Here is an 18348-nt window from a genome sequence, read left to right as displayed (position 1 = left end):
CCCCCCCCTTTCCGGCTCTTCTTTTATCTTCAGTGGTGCTTTTGAGCCTTCGTCCCCTCCCAGGTATGAATGCCTCAACAGCTTGGACTTTCCAGAATGTGCCATGTGCAGCTGATGGGGGCTCCCGGCATGCCAAGGGAAGGGTTGGCGGCCTTTTAAAGAGTGGACTCTTCTGAGGGCACTCTCCAGCCACAGGCAACATCCCCAGGGGGTGCCGAGGGCTTCCGAGCAGGACAGAGAGAACACCAGCTGTTCCTGAGTCAGGCCCACTGGAGGAGGAGGCGGGGCAAGCATCCGTCTCATGGCCAAAGCAGGGCTGCAGCCAGGGCCCAGCTAATGGGAAACAGCCTGCAGGAGGGAGGGGGCCAGGTTCGGGAACGGCTGGGGCAGGGCTGCTGGAGAGGGGGTTGGGAGAAGCAGGCTGATTGAGCCCAGCTGTTGCTCCTCTGTCCCCAAGATCTTTGGACTCTGCCCAGGGGCGGGCTCACACTCCATTCCCGGAGACAAGCGGAGCCAGCCCAGGTTGTCCTCAGCCTTTCTCGGCTCCCAGAACCCTCGGAAAGAAAGATCAGAGGGGGACTCTCCAGCCACCCACCTGACGCCTCCTTCCCATCGCCAGCCCCCACCTCCTGTCTGCTCCTGCCCTGGAAAGGCCTGAAGGAAGAGGCCAGAGAGACAGCCCTGCCCTCTCTCTCCCCAGCCCGTCTACGCACCCAGCGCGGCATCTGGAGGCCCCATGGCCTGGGCTCACTGGGGCTGCTGCCTCTGGCTGGTGCTTCTGTGCGGTATGTGCGTCCGGGCCTCTTGGGGAGAGCTGCTCTGGCTTCTCTCCTGTGCGCTCAGCAAGGGTGGAGTGAGGGCTAGGGCCCAGTTGTCTTTTCTTCTCTTGGTCCCCTCTCTTATCCCGAGGAAGAGATATCTTGGGGCGCGTCTTCAGGGCCCACGTGGCTTGGGTCAAGTTGGGTTTGCCATCTTCCCATTGCCCCCTGTTAAAGACTAAATTAGCCCGGCACTCATTAAAATGGAAGGATTTATTCAAGACTGGTGCAATAGAGGCCTTACAACAGGGGAGACAGCTGAGGCTCAGCTCCTAATCCAGCCAAGGCTGCTGGGGGTTATGAGCAGAGCGGGGAGATCAGGGGATGGTAAATTACTAAGAGGAGCCACTAAGGGTAGGGGGATTCTTGCTAAAGCAACTTAACAGGATTCGGGCTGAAGACAGGCCACGGTGCACAGTTATCAAGGGTGAGGGATGAGAAATCAGACTAGCTATATTGAGAGGGATCAGACATCAAGAGTGAGGGCTTCTCTCCAAACAGAATTAGCAGGATTCTTGCTAATACCTGGCAATGCAGGCCAAGCAAGGGCAGGACAGATACAGAAGGCCAAGGTCAAGGCCTAGTCAAGAAAAGGGCTCAGAGGAGCCTAGCTAAAGTTTGGTCAAGGAGAGGCTCTTTGTCACCCTTACAGTGCCCTACGCGCCTTCTAGTAAGTGCCCAGGTTAGCAGCTCTGCACTCCCAGCCCCAGGGAGGGCTTCCCTTCCCTTTGCTCTCTAGGACCCTGCTCACTCAGCACCCAGATCCTGAGCACCTCCTTGGTGCCAGACCCTGCACCAGGGAGCCTAGTTACTCAGCTGCAGAGTCTGCTCATGGGAGCCACAGGGCTGGCCTCAGAGAAGAGCGGATCCTGGTGTCCAGAGGGACACAGGTTGGTTGTGGCATGCCTCTTATGCTGGCATCTTAGTGCCACCATTTTGTCAGAGACCTGTACCTGTAGAAGTGGGGGTGCATTTTCTTAAACCAACAGCATGTCTTATCTCCCATTTGAGTTTATGAAACAAAGACAGCCAGGTAAGGCAACTGTAGCAGTTAGATCCCAGCTACCCTCCTTCTGCCTGTAGCACAACCCACTCAAGGGAAAAGTGTAATGTCTCCCCTGGCTTAGGCCTCCATTATCCTGTAGGGGAAACCCCACCCTGCCCCGAAAGGCAAGGAGTTGAGGGAGGGACTCTAAGGGACTGCTATACTCAGGGCAGAAGGAGACTTTACCTAATCCAACTCTCTCTTTTGCAGAGGCCTAGAGCCTGGAGAACTTAGCTCAGCACCTGGCACATAGCAGGCACTTAGGAAACGCTTGCTCAATGAGTATGGAGTTACTCTCCTAGGGTCACACCAAATTTGGGGCACAATCCAAGTTGGAAACTAGGTGTCCATACACTCTGGCCCATCTGTGGCACCACCATTTCCAGGCCTATCTGCTGTGCTTGGCAGAGTCGGGGGATGGAAGGGGCGCCAGCCTGTTGTATTCAGATGTCCTGGGTTCAAATCTCTGTTCTACCGCTAACTCACTATTGACAAAACTTAGGCAAGTTACCAAGCCTATCTGAACCTCAGTTTCCTCCTCTATAGTAAGTGGACAGAGACACCCATCTCATAGGTTTCTTGCAAGCATCATATGAGATGCTGTCATCACTTAATGATGGGGATACATGATGAGAAGTGCATCATTAGGCAATGTCTTCATTGTGTGGAAACTGTAGAGTGTATTTCCACAAACTGAGACAGTTAAGACATCACTAGGCAATATAATCTTATGGGACTGCAGTTGTATATGTGGTCCATAGAAAGGCCGTTATGTGCCATAAGACCATACTACAGGTAAATGGCCGAGTCCAGTATTTGGCGCATAGTAGAGGCTCTTTAACTGCTAATCCATCTTCCTCCACCAGGCTATGATGTGGGACTGAGATTGCTGTCTTATATAGTTCAAATGAGCCTGGAATGATAGGCAGAGATTTGGATTGTTAGAAATGGTACAAGTGGGCCTTGAAGTAAACCCAATATGGATGAAATTAGATTTATAGAAGGCTAAAACAAAGGTGGCGGTGATGACTTAGCGAGTTCCTCTAGAGCATTTCAAAGAAAATTTGATTACGAAAATTTAATTTACACACAACTTTTCCACTTCAGTAGACCCTGAAAAGACCCAATTAGATTAGAAGGGGAAAAAAACGGATGTAATGAGCACTAAAACTCAACCAAAAGTGGCAATCACTTGTCGATGAAATAGATTTCTTTGATTGTAACCTAGGGTGCCATCCAGTTCAGCCTGATTTCCTATGAAATGTGATTATTTTTCACCGCAAGTAGTCGGCCAGCACGGTGTGTTGCAAAGGACGGAGGCCCTGCTGGGGAGTGGGGCTGCTGGAGGGCGCCCCTGTGTTCTCGAGGAGCTTTCTGGTCCACAAATGACCCTGGATTTTTCTCCTGGTTCCCAGCTCCTGCCTGGAGCCGCTCAAACGCAGTGAACCTCGCAAGGACGGATGTGAGAAACTGTTCAACCAACCCTCCGGTGAGACCTTGGCTCCACCCCCACAAGGCCCCGCCCCACCCCCCATTGGCTCACTTGCTAGCCTCTCCCCCTCTGAGGCTTTCTCCTGAATTCCGGACTCTGCCTTGCTTCTTATTAACCTCAGTCGGGGCGGACAGCACCTTCTCAGCTGTCTCACACACACACACACACACACACACACACGCCTCCCCCCCTCCGGGGGGCCCTCTCCTCGCCTTCTCATACCTACAGCCCGTTTTTACTTTTGCCCTGGCTGGGGCTTGGGAAGGCCCGCTAGGAGGAGGGAGAAGGCAAGAGGGCGAAGGAGTGGGAAGGCGAGGAGCAGGCGAGAGGGAGCACGGAGAGGGGGGAGGACGCCAGGCAACTAAGAAGAGCCTGACAGAAAGGCGAGGGGAGGAGGCCTAGGGTGTGAAGACGAGGCGGCCCCACAGATGGCCGTCGAAGGCCCACTGGCCGGCAGCTTCCTAGCTGGAGCCCGGAAGGATTCTTCCCACGAGCAGAATAGGGATGAAGATCTCCAGACGACGGTAGGCCAGAAGGTGTGAGGCGTGGGCCCACCAGCACTACCCTAGCTACAGGAGAAACCTAGCACATCTATTTGGCATGTCAACTTTATGGGCCCATGAGGCAGGTAGGTGGGTGAGCCAACTACATTACTTTTTGTTTGTTTGTTTGTTTGTTTGCGAGAGAGAGAGAGAGAAAGAGAGAGAATGAGAGCGCTCACCCTCTGCTTCACTCCCCAAATGCCAGCAAGGTCCTGAAGCCAGGAGTCAGGAACTCAGTCCGGGTCTCCCACACGTTTGGCTGAGACCCAAGTACGTGGGCCATCACCGCTGCTTCCCAGGAGGCGCATTAGCAGAAGTTGGAATCAGGAGCAGAGCCAGGACTTGAAACCTTGCACTCTTAACTGCTGCACCAAACATCCACCCCCACAATACTTTTATATTCAAACAAACGTGGATATATTATTGAGTAGAAAGCAAAGCAAAACAAATATGCCATACACAGATTTTCATTTTAAAGGTAAAACAGCCTTTAAAGAAAAGTCTGGCTCGGAGAAGATCCTTCTGGGCAATGTCCCAAGCCCCTGGAAATACTCACTCACCTCTCCTCTGCCATTCGGGACCAGCGGGTGGCAACTGGAAAGAGCCTCCAAAGTAGAGATGCCAGATAAAATACAGGACGCCCAGTTGTATTTCAATTGCGTACAACAAGTAATATTTTAGTATAAATAATGAAAAGTAATAGTAAAAATAACAAAAATAATTACGTCCGCAAATAGTGCATGGGACCTACTTATCTTAAAACATAATTCACTGTAGAGTGAGCATTTGGTATAGCGGTTCTGATGCTGCCTGGGATGCCCGAGTCCATTGTAAGAAAGCCTGGGTTCGAGTCTCTGCTGCACTTCTGATTCCTGCTTCCTGCTGATGTGTACCCTGAGAAGCAGTTCAAGCACTTGGGTCCCTGCCACCCATGTGGGAGACCCAGATGGAGTTCTGGGCTCCTGGCTCAGGGTTGGCCCAGATCTGGCTGTTGTGGACATTTGGGGAGTGAACCAGCAGATGGGAGATCTCTCTGTTTCTATGCCTTTCAAATAAATAAATAAATATTTTTACAGATATTATTCATTGTTTATTTGAAATGCAGATGTATCTAGGAGAGGCTCCTATGGTTTTTTTTTCCATTTTAAATCTGGAAACTTCACCCCAAGGTATGCAAAGAAGGACTGTTCATGTGGCCTGGCCCAGTGCCAGGGCTCGGACCTCTGCACTTCTCCCTCATTGCGCAGTCACGTCCCATTGCTGTCCCAGAGGGTCCCTCTCCAGGCTCTCAACATCTCTAGCTTCACTCAGACCGGGTCTCTGCCCCAGGACAAGCCAGCCGAACCACCCTCAACCCATGCCTCAAGACAGGCTGCTGGCTCCTGGGAAGTTGGGGTCCAGGCATCACTTTCTCTAAGCAATGCGCATGTCTATGTCCATCTCATTGTCTGCCTGCCATCTGTTAGTTCCTTCCAGTTACTGCAGTGAATACCACAGCACGGATCACAGCCCTACGCCAGCAGCTACAGGCCCAGAATCTCTCTGCCTACATCATCCCAGACACAGATGCCCACATGGTAAGGGACAGTTCCTCCCCCTGCATTCTCTACTGGCCTGGGTAGGTCGGCCTGCCAGCACAGGCCCGAATGGGAAGGTGCTCTGCCTCCAAAGATGATGGCAGAAAATGGCTTTGACAGGTCCCAGGAAGTGCAGAGCCTGCACACGGGGGCTTTCAGGCATCTGAAGCATCCATTCCTTTGTAGAGGCAGGATGACACTGCCAAATCTCCTTGGCTTCCAAAAATGAAACCATAAGCAACTTCAGAATTGTTTTTGATGGGTTCCTAGATAACGGATCCAGAATAAATATGTAGGGCATCCCTGCTGTAGCAGGGTTAGAATAAGGGCTGTGCATTGGACTGGAAGAGTTCTTAGCTCCCTTTTGGCTCAGGCCTGCACATGATCTATTGGTGGGGCAGTAAGACAATGCAGAGTTCTGGACTATGCAAGTGAGGGAAGAGATTGTATGTGTGTGTGTGTGTGTTGGAGTGGGGTGGACAGGAAACAAGATGGCCTGTACAAGAATTGCTTTTCCCAAAGCAGCCCCTCTGCCCATCCATATCACCCTTTCTCACCACTGGCTCCATCTCCATCCCATTCACCTTCCCAACAGCAGCCTTGTTGAAAGAGAAGGCAACGTTAGTGTTAATAAGCTGGCTTGAATTGGTTTTCCCACCTGCTGGGAAATGCTAGGAACTTTGGGTAAATATCTGAATTTCTCTGAGCTTCAGTTTTCTCTTTGGCAAGATGAGTATGATGAGATCTGTCTCCAAGGATTGTGAGGATCACAATACAAGTGTAGTCCTCCCTGCATATCCTTAGGGGATTGATTCCAGGACCCCCCCTCCCCCATGGATGCCCAAATCCAGGGATGCTCAAGACCCTTATATAAAATGGCATAGTATTGGTGTAGAACCTACACAATCTTCCCATATACTTTGTCATCTCTAGATTGCTTATGATACCTAACACAATGTATATGTTATATAAATAACAGTTGTGATACTTCATTGTTTAGGGACTCATAACAAGAACAAGTCTGTATGTGCTCAATGCAGATGCAATTTTTTTTAAAAATCTATTTTTGATCTGCACTTGGTTGCATCTGCCATATGGCAGCTGCAGCTATAGAGGGCTGACTACAATAATGTACAAAGCCTGCTGTAGAGGTTATTTATGATGTGCCTAGGGTGCTGTGACAGACTGGCGAGGAGAGGGGATAGCTGAAGAGGGGAACCCAAGAGAAACAAAAGCCATGATTCCACCTGGCACAGGGTAGCACTGAGTCCATTTCTGGATGGTACCGTCGTGACTCCAAAAGAAACAGTTGTTCAAAGCAGAAGCAGAAGACTAGGGGAGCGACAGAGGATTTCCGGAGAGGTGCCCAGAGCCTTGTAGGACTGTTTGGAGCTGACCAGTCAGAAAGAACCGGGAGGTGGTTGGGGGACTTGCACTGGGGTCTGACTCCATGAAAAAGGTGAATGATGGTGTTGTTGACTTCCTAGAACGAATACATCGGCAGACAGGACGCCAGGCGTGCGTGGATCACAGGCTTCACAGGGACTGCAGGTGACAGCCACTGCCCGCCCTCACTGCTTCTGTTGCAAGATCAGAGAGGGTTGCAGGGGACCTAGCATAGCTGGTGCCTCAGCAGCCAGAACCCGTTCCACTGTCTAGTGTCCAGAGGTCACTTCACCCCTCAAAACCATCAGGTTCCCCATGTCTCATGGCCCACCAGCCACATATGTGGGCAGAAATAAGGCAGACGACCGCCTGCCTTCCTTCCCATGCCCACTGCCTCTGCCATGCGAGACTCCACCTAGCACTCCCAGGGCTCCACTGCTGCTGTAGTCGCTATGAGGACTTCTGCATCTAGCCACCAGAGGCCCACCAAGTCACATGATGGCTCACGGGCGGACAAGGTTTTCCTTTGTCTGATCCTCAAGCATCCCTCTGAGGGCTTCAAGTTGCCCTGCCACACCCATCAGGAGCTCTTCTCTTTAACAAAAGGTGCCGGATTTCTCTTCCCCATCAATTCTCTGCTAAGCCTCTGGCCCAGTGTCCCGATCAGCCACGGGATCTTAACACTGAGGCCTACCTTCCCTGGGAGTACCCACGTGCAGCTTGAGCTCCTTTGGACTGCCAAAAGCAGACCCCACTACCTCTCTTGCTGAAAGTCCTGATGGCTGCCTCAGTAAGCACAGATGCTTGACCCAGGACACCCTCTCTGCTGGGCTCCTCCAAGGCTCTCTAACATTTCCTGCCTCACTTCCTTTCCGGAGACCCCTTGTGACATTCTCAGAACCAGCACCATGTCGCACACCCTCCAGCTAAAGCCACGTTCCTCACCTTCCCCTTCCCCTCCAAGTCTCTCTGCTCTTCCCCCAGGAACCGCGGTAGTGACCATGGGGAAAGCAGCTCTCTGGACAGACAGTCGCTACTGGACTCAGGCGGAGCGGCAGATGGACTGCAACTGGGACCTCCACAAGGAAGGTAGAAGGCCCATGCGGATTCGTCCCCCAGGCTTTGGAGCCCAGACTAGGTTCAGGAAGGTGTAGGCGAGCAGGTACATGGCAGAACTGTCATAGACAGAAGCCTGGCCCTGCAGGGGACTGCTGCATTCCTTCTTGTCTCGCAGGTAACACCATTGTCAGCTGGCTGCTCAACGAGATTCCTGCTGGAGGACGTGTGGGCTTCGACCCCTTCCTCTTCTCCATTGGTATGATCTTCCGTCACTCCCTAGATCTATGCCAAAGAGGGTCGGTCAGCTGCCCTGGGATGTAAAGAAACATACCTTGTAGAAGGAGGGGCTGTGTGACCATAAAGATAGAGTATTTTGCATTTGTGGTTGTGGAATATTTGCAGCCAGACTGTATTCATGGATAGTATAATTAAAAGATGAGCATTTAAAAGAATGAATATAATGTTTTTAAGTCATGAGTGGAGAAGCCCAACCTAGAAGACTCCAGGAGTCATTAAAATCAAGTGACTGAATAGGATGTCCTTGAAACTAGAACCATCCCTCTGTGCCCTGGAGCGCTACCAATTATGGTACTAGAATCACTTGGTGGTTAAAAATTAATTAAAATTATAAGAAAAAAAATCACTTGGTGACCCTCTTCTGGAAGATGTATTAGAAGGATCAAAGGAGTTGGGAGGGCCTCTGCGTTAAAAAGGAATATAACTCTCTGCGGCCCAGTCTGCTGGCCAACCCACGTACCAAAGGCAGAGCGCTCCTGAGCATGCACCGAAAAGCTTGCACTTCCCAACTGGCTTCTTTACCAGTCTTCCAATGTCCTGGATGTCACCATCCCTTTAGACTGTGACCTTGACGCTCTGTTGAAATGGCTGGTACCCGAAAGGGGAACTACACAGCCAATGAAATTAAGCAGATGAGTTTAACCAATCAGTGGTAGACAGTATTGGGGTGAGCTGGGGCAATTAGACTTGGAAAGGAGAGAGAGAGGAGGAGGAGGAGAGGTACATCCCATGGTGGGGCATCGGGTAGCTAGGGGTGCATGAATGGAACAAAAGGTAAAGGGGAGCAGGATTAGCTTTGTTTGAATCACATGGCAAGGGACAAGTGACTTCTTCCTGTCTCTGCAGACTCCTGGGAGAGTTATGACTCGGCCCTCCAAGGCTCCGACAGACAGCTGATGTCCATCCCAGTCAACCTTGTGGACCTGGCGTGGGGGTCAGAGAGGCCCCCGGTGCCAAGCCAACCCATTTATGCCCTGCAGGAGGCATTCATAGGTAATTCAGTAAGCCCATTCTCCTTCCCAACTCAGAGCAACACAAATCCCCACCGCTGCTCCTTCGGCTGAAAAATCCATCATCAGAGAGAGCAAACCAGTGACTCAAATGTTAGGCTGCACCTGGGTCGCCTCTGGATGTTTGTTTAAAATGCATATTTATGAGTCCCCTCCACACAGTCAGAGTCAAAAGATCCTCAGTGCATATTTACAAAGTGCTAGCGAAAGGAATGTTAGGATTTGAAGCAAGAGGGAACAGGAAGAGAGGAAACAAGAGCCAGACGAAGATTTTTTAAAGCTATCTCTTCAAAGAGAGAAAAAGTATAATATGCATTGCTTATCTGGTGGTTAAATCCTCTTAACTTTGGCCTTTTCCCCCCCAGAACCCTTTTATTTAAGGTATACAAACTTCATGTACTTCATAAATACAACTTTAGGAACATAGTGATAGTGATTCTTTCCACTGTACCCACCCTCCCACCCCCACTCCCACCCTTCTTCCTTCCTCCCTCTCCTATTCCCATTCTTATTTTTACAAAGATCTATTTTCAATTAACTTCATACACAGAAGATCAACTGTATACCAGGTAAAGAGTTCAACAAATAGTATGAAAAAAACTGTTTAAAAAAAAACTGTCCCTCAATGGTTTTTTGATTTCTCTTTTGATTTCTTCTGTGACCCACTGTTCATTCAGGAGGGTGTTGTTCAGTCTCCATGTGTTTGCATATGTTTTAGAGATTCCTGAGTTATTGATTTCCAGTTCCATTCTATTGTGGTCTGAGAAGATGCATGGTATGATTTCAAGTTTTTTTAATTTGCTGAAACTTGCTTTATGGCCTGGCCTATGGACTATCGTAGAGAAAGTTCCATGCACTGGTGAGAAGAATGTGTATTCTGCAACTATAGGATGGAGGTTCTGTAGATATCCATTAGGTTCATTTGGTCTAAAGTGTCAATTAACTGTTGTTTCCTTGCTGATTTTCTGCCTGGTTGATCTGTCCATTGCTGAAAGTGGGGTATTAAAGTCCCCCCCATTACTATTGTATGAGGGTATATGTCTCCCTTTAGAGCTATTGACATTTCTTTTAAATAGCCAGGTGACTGTAATTAGGTGCATATACATTTATTATAGTCACATCTTCCTGTTGAATCAATCCCTTAATCATTGCATAGTGCCCTTCTTTGTCTCTTTTAATAGGTTTTGTGTTAAAGTCTATTTTGTCTGATATTAGGATGGCTATACCAGCTCTTATTATTTTTTTTGTTTGTTTCTCTTAGCATGGAATATCTTTTTCCATCCTTCCACTTTCAGTCTGTGTGTATCTTTGTTGGTGAGATGTGTTTCTTGTAGGCAGCAAATAGATAGGTTTTGTTTTTAATTGATTAACTAGTTGTATCTTTTAACTGGAGAGTTGAGACCATTTACATTCAAGGTGACTCTTGGTAAGTAACGACTTGACCCTGCCATTTTTCTATAAATGTCCCTACTATTTACTTTAGATTTCCTTTATACTTCTACTGGGAGATTTTCTGCCTTCACCTTCTTTCATAGTGATGACCATGTTTCTGTTTCTGTGTGTAGCACATCCTTAAGCATCTTTTATAAGGCTGGTCAGTTAGTAACAAATTCTTTCAATTTCTGTTTGTCATGGAAGGTCTTTATTTCACCTTCATTCATAAATGAGAACTTTGGAGTGTATAGTATTCTGGGTTGATAGTTTTTTTCTCTTAAGACTTGGAATATAACTCACCATTCTCTCCTAGCCTGTAGGTTTCTGATGAGAAGTCTGCTGTGAGTTTAATTGGAGATCCTCTGAAAGTAACCTGGTGTTTCTCTCATGCACATTTTAGAATCTTTTCTTTATGTTTTACTGTGGAGAGTTGGACTACAATGTGTTGTAGTGAAGATTGTTTTCTGGTCATGTCTATTAGGAGTTCTGTGTGCTTCCTGTACTTGGACTTCCCTTTCTTTCTCCAAATTAGGGAAGTTTTCTGTAATTATTTCACTAAAATGACCTTCAAATCCATTCTCTCTTTCTATGCCTTCAAGAAATCCTAAGAATCTTGACTTTGACCCTCCGATGCTGAGCAATTCACATTTGTGAGATGGTTGGGGTCTGGTGGCCAGAGGTGGCCAGAGGAAGTAAATAGCTAAATTTGGGGTCAGTCTATGGCATACATTAGCATTCAGGTTTGGGCTGAACCACAAAGGAAAGTGTACTGACTCAGAAAAAAAAAATCTAACATCAATAGCATTGGCCTTATTGACACCATCTAAATATGTCATAAAAGAACAGATTGCTCATGCTTCTTGTGTATAGTAACTAATACCCTGATGAGGACCAGGCTACTGGTTATGAATCAGTATCTTTACCAGCAGCCACCTCTACCTCCCCAGGAATTCTGAACAAGGCAATGAACTTGGACTCCAAGTCATATTGGGCAATCTGAGAGGCTTCTTTATACACACGAGTCCATGCACAGTTCTTGTGCGGGAAGGAGTCAGAAGAGCAGGAGGGAAATTTCAAAAGAGCAGCTATGATGAAGCAAGTGCAAAGTGTGTCCAATTTTCTTTCTCTTTTCCGATGTAGTTTGCAGCATCACTCTTTCGGCATCTTGACACTGGTTTTTAAAGAAACTTGCTATCCCAGATTGTTAATTCATAAATAAAGCTCATCTCATTCAAATAAAGACAGTCACAGTGATGCCATAAGGGGAGAGGATAAAAAGAACAAAAGCTTCCAGGGACTAGGAGAGAACTTGCATGGGTTTTGTCGCTTCCCACAAGGGAGGGGACGCTGAGCCACTGCAGGCTGCTAGTCTTCAAGGAAAGCCATCAGAAAGCAGCAGTGGGCTTGGAAGCACCTTCAAGAAGCTTGCAGAGGTGAGAGAGATGTTCTGTGCAGCCCCCTGGCAGCTTTTATAGGTTAAGACAAAGGGCAGAGCATGGAAAGGTAGCAACTTGAAGACACCTGCGTGCATCACACCATTTAAATTTGATCTGATTTGTTTTCTCAAAACTATTTCATATTCAACAGCCATGAAAACATAATTCTAAGTGAAACAAGCCAGTCAGAGAAGGCCACATATTGTACAGTTCCATTTCTGTGAAATACCCAGAGTTGGCCAATCCATAGAGATGGCAAAGAGATTTCTGGTTTCCTGGGGCTGGGAGAAGCGGGAATGGACAGTGCCTCCTTAATGGGTCCAAGGCTTCCTTTTGGGATGCAGAGAATGTTCTAGAATTCGATAGTTGTGATGCCTGCACGACACTGTGAATGCACTTAAAGCCAACTGAATGGTGCACTTTATAAAGGTTAAAATGATAATTTTCATGTTATATCTATTTTACCACAATAAAATAAACCTTAGAAAGATGTATTATACCCAGAGGGTTGTCTCTTGTTGAATACTTTGACTCACTTGCATCAAATTTTAATGGCATTAAGCTATCATTTCTGCTCATATCTGGACCTAACTCTTTTTTAAAAAAGATTTATTTATTTGTTTGAAAGACAGAGTTACAGAGGCAGAGAGAGAGGATGAGGGTGGAGGGAGAGGGGTCTTCCATCTGGTGGTTCACTCCCCAAATGGCCACAACAGCAGGAGCTGGGCTGATCCGAACTCAGGAGCCTCTTCCAGGTCTCCCATGTGGGCTCAGGGACCCAAGTACTTAGGTCATCTTCCACTGCTTTCCCAGGTGCATTAGCAGGGAGCTGGATTGAAGTGGAGCCGCCAGGACTTGAACCAAGTACTTGGGCCCCTGCACCCACGTGGGAGACCCAGAAGAAGCAGCTGGCTCCTGGTTTTGGATTGGCCCAGCTCTGGCCATTGTGGCCATTTAGCGAGTGAACCAACAGAATGGGAGGCCTCTCTCTGTCTCTCCCTCTTTCTGTCTATAACTCTGCCTCTCAAATAAATAAATAAATGTTAAAAAAAAAAAAAAGAAGAATGGGCCATGCAATCAAATAGACCTTGGCTTAAATCCCAGCTTCATTCCTTGCAACTATGAGACCCCAGACAACTATTATATGTCACTGAAGCCTGTTTCCTTATCTGTGAAATGGGACAAGTAAGAATTAAAAGAATCTACATGAAGTGCTTAGCTCAGTACCCAAGGTTTAATAAGTACTAGTTCAACACTACTGCAGGGCAGAGGGTTGAATGTAGCCCTAGCCCTATCCTTTTGCCTTTCAGCTAGGCCTGTTCTCCTAATCTCCATTCTGCATGCTTATTTAGCTGTTAGAAAGCTCTACCACACCTACCATATGCCGAGATACCATTCTACCATGCTTCACAAATACTAATTATGTGAACCTCATGGCAACCCTATAGAAGTAGATACTATTATTATAACCCATGCCCATTTTACAGACGTGCAAAACGAGACACAGGACTTAAGTGATTTTTCCAAAGTCACCCAACTAGTAATGGCACAGGTGGTATTTGAGCTGAGTCTGGGTCCAGAGCCCATGTCATTAATGACTACACAAGTAAGGCTTTGTTTGAAGCAAAAGTTAAACTGCTTTTAAGTAAATGGGAAAGTACGACCCTCAGGGGGCTAAAAGGCAAAGCACATGGCTGCCTTATACTTTCTTCGGTCTGCTATGCTTCTAGGGAGCACTTGGCAGGAGAAAGTGGCTGACATTCGAAACCAGATGCGGACGCACAGCAAAGCCCCGACTGCTGTCCTCCTCTCAGCGCTCGATGAAACGGCCTGTGAGTGTGGGTTTGCACACCTGGGTGGGCCTGCGGCACTCCCCCAGCCCTCCCTCCCCCAGCCTCTTAGGCCCTGCAGCACCAAGCTCTTCCTCTAACAACCACTGGTCCACCAGTTCCTGACAGCCCTGTGGTCATGGCCTGTGGGGACTAAGAAAGGTAAGGGGTCAGGTGCTCACGCCTGCAGAATAAGGAAGCCAGGGAGCCCCAAGCAAGCTGGGGCCAGCCCACAGGCTGCCAGAGGCATGGACCGGCCGCAGCAGCCTGGTGCTTCTTGTCTCCTGAAGCGGAAGTGGATCAGCAAATACCTCCCAACAACCTGGCCACTATCCCAGGCACCTCATGCTCACAGCCTTAGCACCTGGTGTGGCCCTCCCAGGTCCCAGGCTGGCTCCGAGTTTCCTTTTTTTTTTTTTAAAGATTTATTTATTTACTTGAAAGTCAGAGTTACACAGAGAGAAGGAGAGGCAAAGAGAGAGAGAGAGAGAGAGAGAGGTCTTCCATCTACTGGTTCACTCCCCATATGGTCGCAACAGCTGGAGCTGTGCCAATCCAAAGCCAGAAGCCAGGAGCTTCTTCCGGGTCTCCCACGTGGGTGCAGGGGCCCAAGGACTTGGGCCATCTTCTACTGCTTTCCCAGGCCATAGCAGAGAGCTGGATCGGAAGTGGAGCAGCCGGGATGTGAACTGGCACCTATATGGGATGCCAGCACTGCAGGCAGCAGCTTTACCCACTATGCCACAGCACCGGCTCCAGCTCCGAGCTTCTTGCCTGATCCCTATGGCTGGGCATCAGATAGCACGGGACCCACTAGCACTGTGTGCTGACTGCTAGCCAGCTGCCTTTCTCGATGACAGGTCTCATCAGCATCCCAAAGACTCCTCTATTAAAAAAAAAAAAGACGGAGAAACACACAGAGCAGAAGAGGCAGGTGGCAGGCAGGTGCACTACTGGCGATCTCCTGCAGCTATAGCCTTGGGCATATCAGCCTCAAGTAGTCCCTGTCAATTCTCTTCCCAGGGCTCTTCAACCTGCGTAGCAGCGACATCCCCTACAATCCCTTCTTCTATTCCTACACACTGCTCACAGACACCTCCATCAGGTATGGCTTTGCCTTGGCCTGCTCTCACCTCCTTCCTCCAGCTTGCACCCTCTCACTGTCCCCCAACCCACCATGCCCCAACAAGCAGCCTTCAGGCTGCCCATGAGCTTGGGGCCCACCCCAGCAGGACACTCCAAGAAACCCCCTGTCGGCTCTTCCTGGCCCTTGACCTCTGTTCCTGTAGAATCCCGAATCTGGCCTGCTTGGCTTCTTTGAGCTGGCTTCCTCTGATCTCCAGGAAAAAGGGACTCTGTCCGCCTCTGGTCCTTGGCTAGTAGATGCTCAGGACCCTCGTGGTCTTCCCTCCTCCACCCAGGTTATTTGCAAACAGCAGTCGCTTCAGCCCTGAGACCCTGCAGTACCTGAACTCCAGCTGCACAGGCCCCATGTGTGTGCAACTCGAGGATTATAACCAAGTCCGTGACCATGTCCAGGCCTATGCCCAAGGAGATGTGAAGATCTGGATTGGGACCAGCTATACCACTTATGGGCTCTATGAAGTCATACCCAAGGTGGGTTTGCCAGGCCTTGGCCTTGCCCAGGCCCTGACTCCCCACTCCAGGCCTGATAAAGTCTCAACCTAAAATGGGGCCAAGGCCAACAGGCCATTCTGTGAGCTGGGCAGGGTGTTTCCCTCAAGGTCTTACAGAGGAAGCAAAGACACTTATCCCCAGAGAGAGCTCCTGCTGTCATCACAGGTGACACTGGTGACGCCCTCCACTGCCAGGATAGTATGGTGGCTACAGAGAGTGCTGTCTGGTCTAGCAGAGGCTGTGGAGCTAGCCAAACCTGACCCTGAATCCTGGCGCTCACTGCCCCTCGTTGGCTGTGCAGTGACCTTGGACAAGTGCCTTAGCTCATCTGGGTCTCTGTTTCCTCACCTGGGAAATGGCCAGAAGTGTCCTGAACTCCCTTGAGTTACTTGGAGGAGTCTTTGGGGAGACAGGGTATGTCAAGGTCCAAGGCTGACACACAGGAGACACTGAATAAATGGTAGCTACTGAGACAGGGACAGAAAAGCCCTCTGGTTGACACAGGACAGGCTGGAAGCCATCTTGGAGTGCAGATGGGATCTTGGGGGTGGTGAGCTGGTGAGTAGAGAGTGCTCATCAAGGAAGCCTTCCTGGAGGGAGGGAGGGAGAAGTAGACACAGCAGGTGAGAAGAGACCTACACACAAAGCACACAAAGCACCAGGGCATTGCACAGCAGGTGTCACCTTGGCCAGGACTTGCTGCCAGTCCTTTGAAAACACCACTGTGCCCATCCATCCCTGACAGGAGAAACTCGTGGAAGACACCTACTCCCCAGTGATGGTGACCAAGGCGGTGAAGAACAGCAAGGAGCAGGCCCTGCTCAAGGACACCCACGTAAGTCCATGTGCAGATGCTTGTGGCCTTTGGAGAGCTCCTGCTCTCATGCATTGTGGAGGGAAGCTCTGGAGGAGCCTGAGGAAGACACGCAATGAAACCAAAAGCAGATACTAAACTCCTGACACCCAACCTGCCTGCACCTCGCCCTCCACTGCCAGGATAGTACGGTGGGCTAGAACCTGGGCCCAGGAGCTAGGGTATCTGAGTTGAAACCCTGGCTCCATCTACTTCCTGGCTGGGAGACTTTGGGCCAGTCAGTGCACATCTCTGGGCTTCAGATACCTGGTCTGTAAAATGATGGTCATGCCTGGGGCCTGGTGTCTGAATACAGGGCTCTGGGCACTTCCCAGCACATTCTGAGTTATAATGATCTCTTCCCCCGACAAGAGGATGTCTTGTTCTTTTTAGATGTTCTTGCTCATATTAAGACACACTACCTGTAAGAAAAAACCTTTTCTTACAGACAGTTTTGTTTATTTATTTTTTAAAGACTTATTCATTTATTTGAAAGGCAGAGTGACAGAAACACACATACACACACACCGAGAGAGAGAGAGAGAGAGAGAGAGAGAGAGAGAGAGAGAGAGAGAGATCTTCCATCTGCTGGTTCACTCTCTAAATGGCTGCAAAGGCTGAGGCTGGACCAGGCGGAAGCCAAGATCTAGGAACTCCATCTAGGTATCCTGCATGGGTGGCAGGGGCCCAAGTACTTGGACCATCTTCCTCTGCTTTCCCAGGCGTGTTAGTAGGGAGCTGGATTGGAAGCGGAGCAGCCTGGATTCCAGTTGTGCTCTGATTTGGGATGCCAGTGTCCTGCTGTGCCACGCCTTCCAGCCTGATCCTATGGAAAAGTTTAAACATGCCAAGAGTAGAGAAAATGGCCTAGTGGCCCCCTGTGTCCCCATCACCCCTGCCTCAGCAATTATCAACAATGGCCAACCTTATTGCCTCTATACCCTGGCCATCATGATCCTCCCCACTACCCTACGTCTGTTGCTAGGTTATTGGAAAGCAAATCCAAGATATCATTTCTTCTGTCAGCACTTCAGTAAGTGTCAGAAAAAGATAAGCACTCTCTGAAGCCGGGGAGCACACTGGGATCCTCTACAAACACTAATGAGAATCCTTTGATATCAAAGAGCTGCTCAGACCCTGTGTTTTCAAAGCCCCAGATGCACAGCTGCCCTGCGAGCTCCTTCATCCTGGAGCAGCCACCAGACCACAGCCCGCTTCTCTGCTCCCCCGCTGCAGGTGCGGGACGCTGTGGCCGTGATCCGGTACTTGGTGTGGCTGGAGAAGAACGTGCCCCAGGGCACAGTGGACGAGTTCTCAGGGGCCGAGTTTGTGGAGAAGTTACGAGGGTGAAGGACCGAGGCTACCGTTTTAGGCGGGCTTTCAGTGTGTGTGGAGGTGGGGAGAGCGGGGAGGATCGGTCCCCTTACTTGTGGGAAGGAAGGTCTTACTTGTGTTTGGAAGCCTCTCTGGGACAAGGAGTGACAGTTTGGGGAGCTGGGCACTGGCCCTTGGATGACAGTTCTCCAGCTCCGCTGCCCGCGGGACAACCCCACAGTGCCCCCTGGTGCCTGATTCTAGCACGGGCTTGCCTGCCCTGGGGGAGCCTGGCTCTGCCCCTGGACCCCTTGAGAATTTCAAGTCAGAAAGACAATTCCTGAGTCCTGCTCGACCCAGGCCAGGGGCGGACTGTGCATTTGAGGTACAGAAGGATGTTCAGATACAGAGAACTAGGTGTCTACACTCCCACCTGTAAAATGAGGGGGAGTGACTGGTATATGCAGGTGGTCCTCCTCTGATCTCGAGTGCTGTGAGCATGACAGGCCAGGGCTGGGGGGCATGGAACCAGGAGCAGGGCGGGGCCACCCCAAGAGTCTTGGCTGAGGTGGAGGCAGCTGAGACCTACATTTGATCATGCCGGCTATCCCGGGCCCA

General features: G+C 49.6%; 1 protein-coding gene across 1 annotated transcript in view; it reads left to right on the top strand.

Moving 5' to 3' along the window:
• Positions 1-516: 516 nt before the first annotated feature.
• Positions 517-18348, top strand: part of XPNPEP2 (X-prolyl aminopeptidase 2) — a 28505-nt gene continuing 10673 nt past the window's right edge. Inside the window, exons 1-12 of the mRNA XM_062183502.1 lie at positions 517-785; positions 3279-3352; positions 5364-5474; positions 6962-7025; positions 7845-7949; positions 8095-8175; positions 9063-9209; positions 13827-13928; positions 14949-15030; positions 15347-15542; positions 16309-16398; positions 17653-17762. Of these exons, the coding sequence (XP_062039486.1) occupies positions 737-785; positions 3279-3352; positions 5364-5474; positions 6962-7025; positions 7845-7949; positions 8095-8175; positions 9063-9209; positions 13827-13928; positions 14949-15030; positions 15347-15542; positions 16309-16398; positions 17653-17762 (1211 nt within the window). The 5' untranslated portion in view covers positions 517-736. The remainder of the gene's footprint in view (positions 786-3278; positions 3353-5363; positions 5475-6961; positions 7026-7844; positions 7950-8094; positions 8176-9062; positions 9210-13826; positions 13929-14948; positions 15031-15346; positions 15543-16308; positions 16399-17652; positions 17763-18348) is intronic.

The sequence above is a fragment of the Lepus europaeus genome, chromosome X (assembly GCF_033115175.1).
Source record: "Lepus europaeus isolate LE1 chromosome X, mLepTim1.pri, whole genome shotgun sequence".
Lineage (NCBI taxonomy): Eukaryota > Metazoa > Chordata > Mammalia > Lagomorpha > Leporidae > Lepus > Lepus europaeus.
This window is presented reverse-complemented; position numbering and strand designations above follow the sequence as displayed.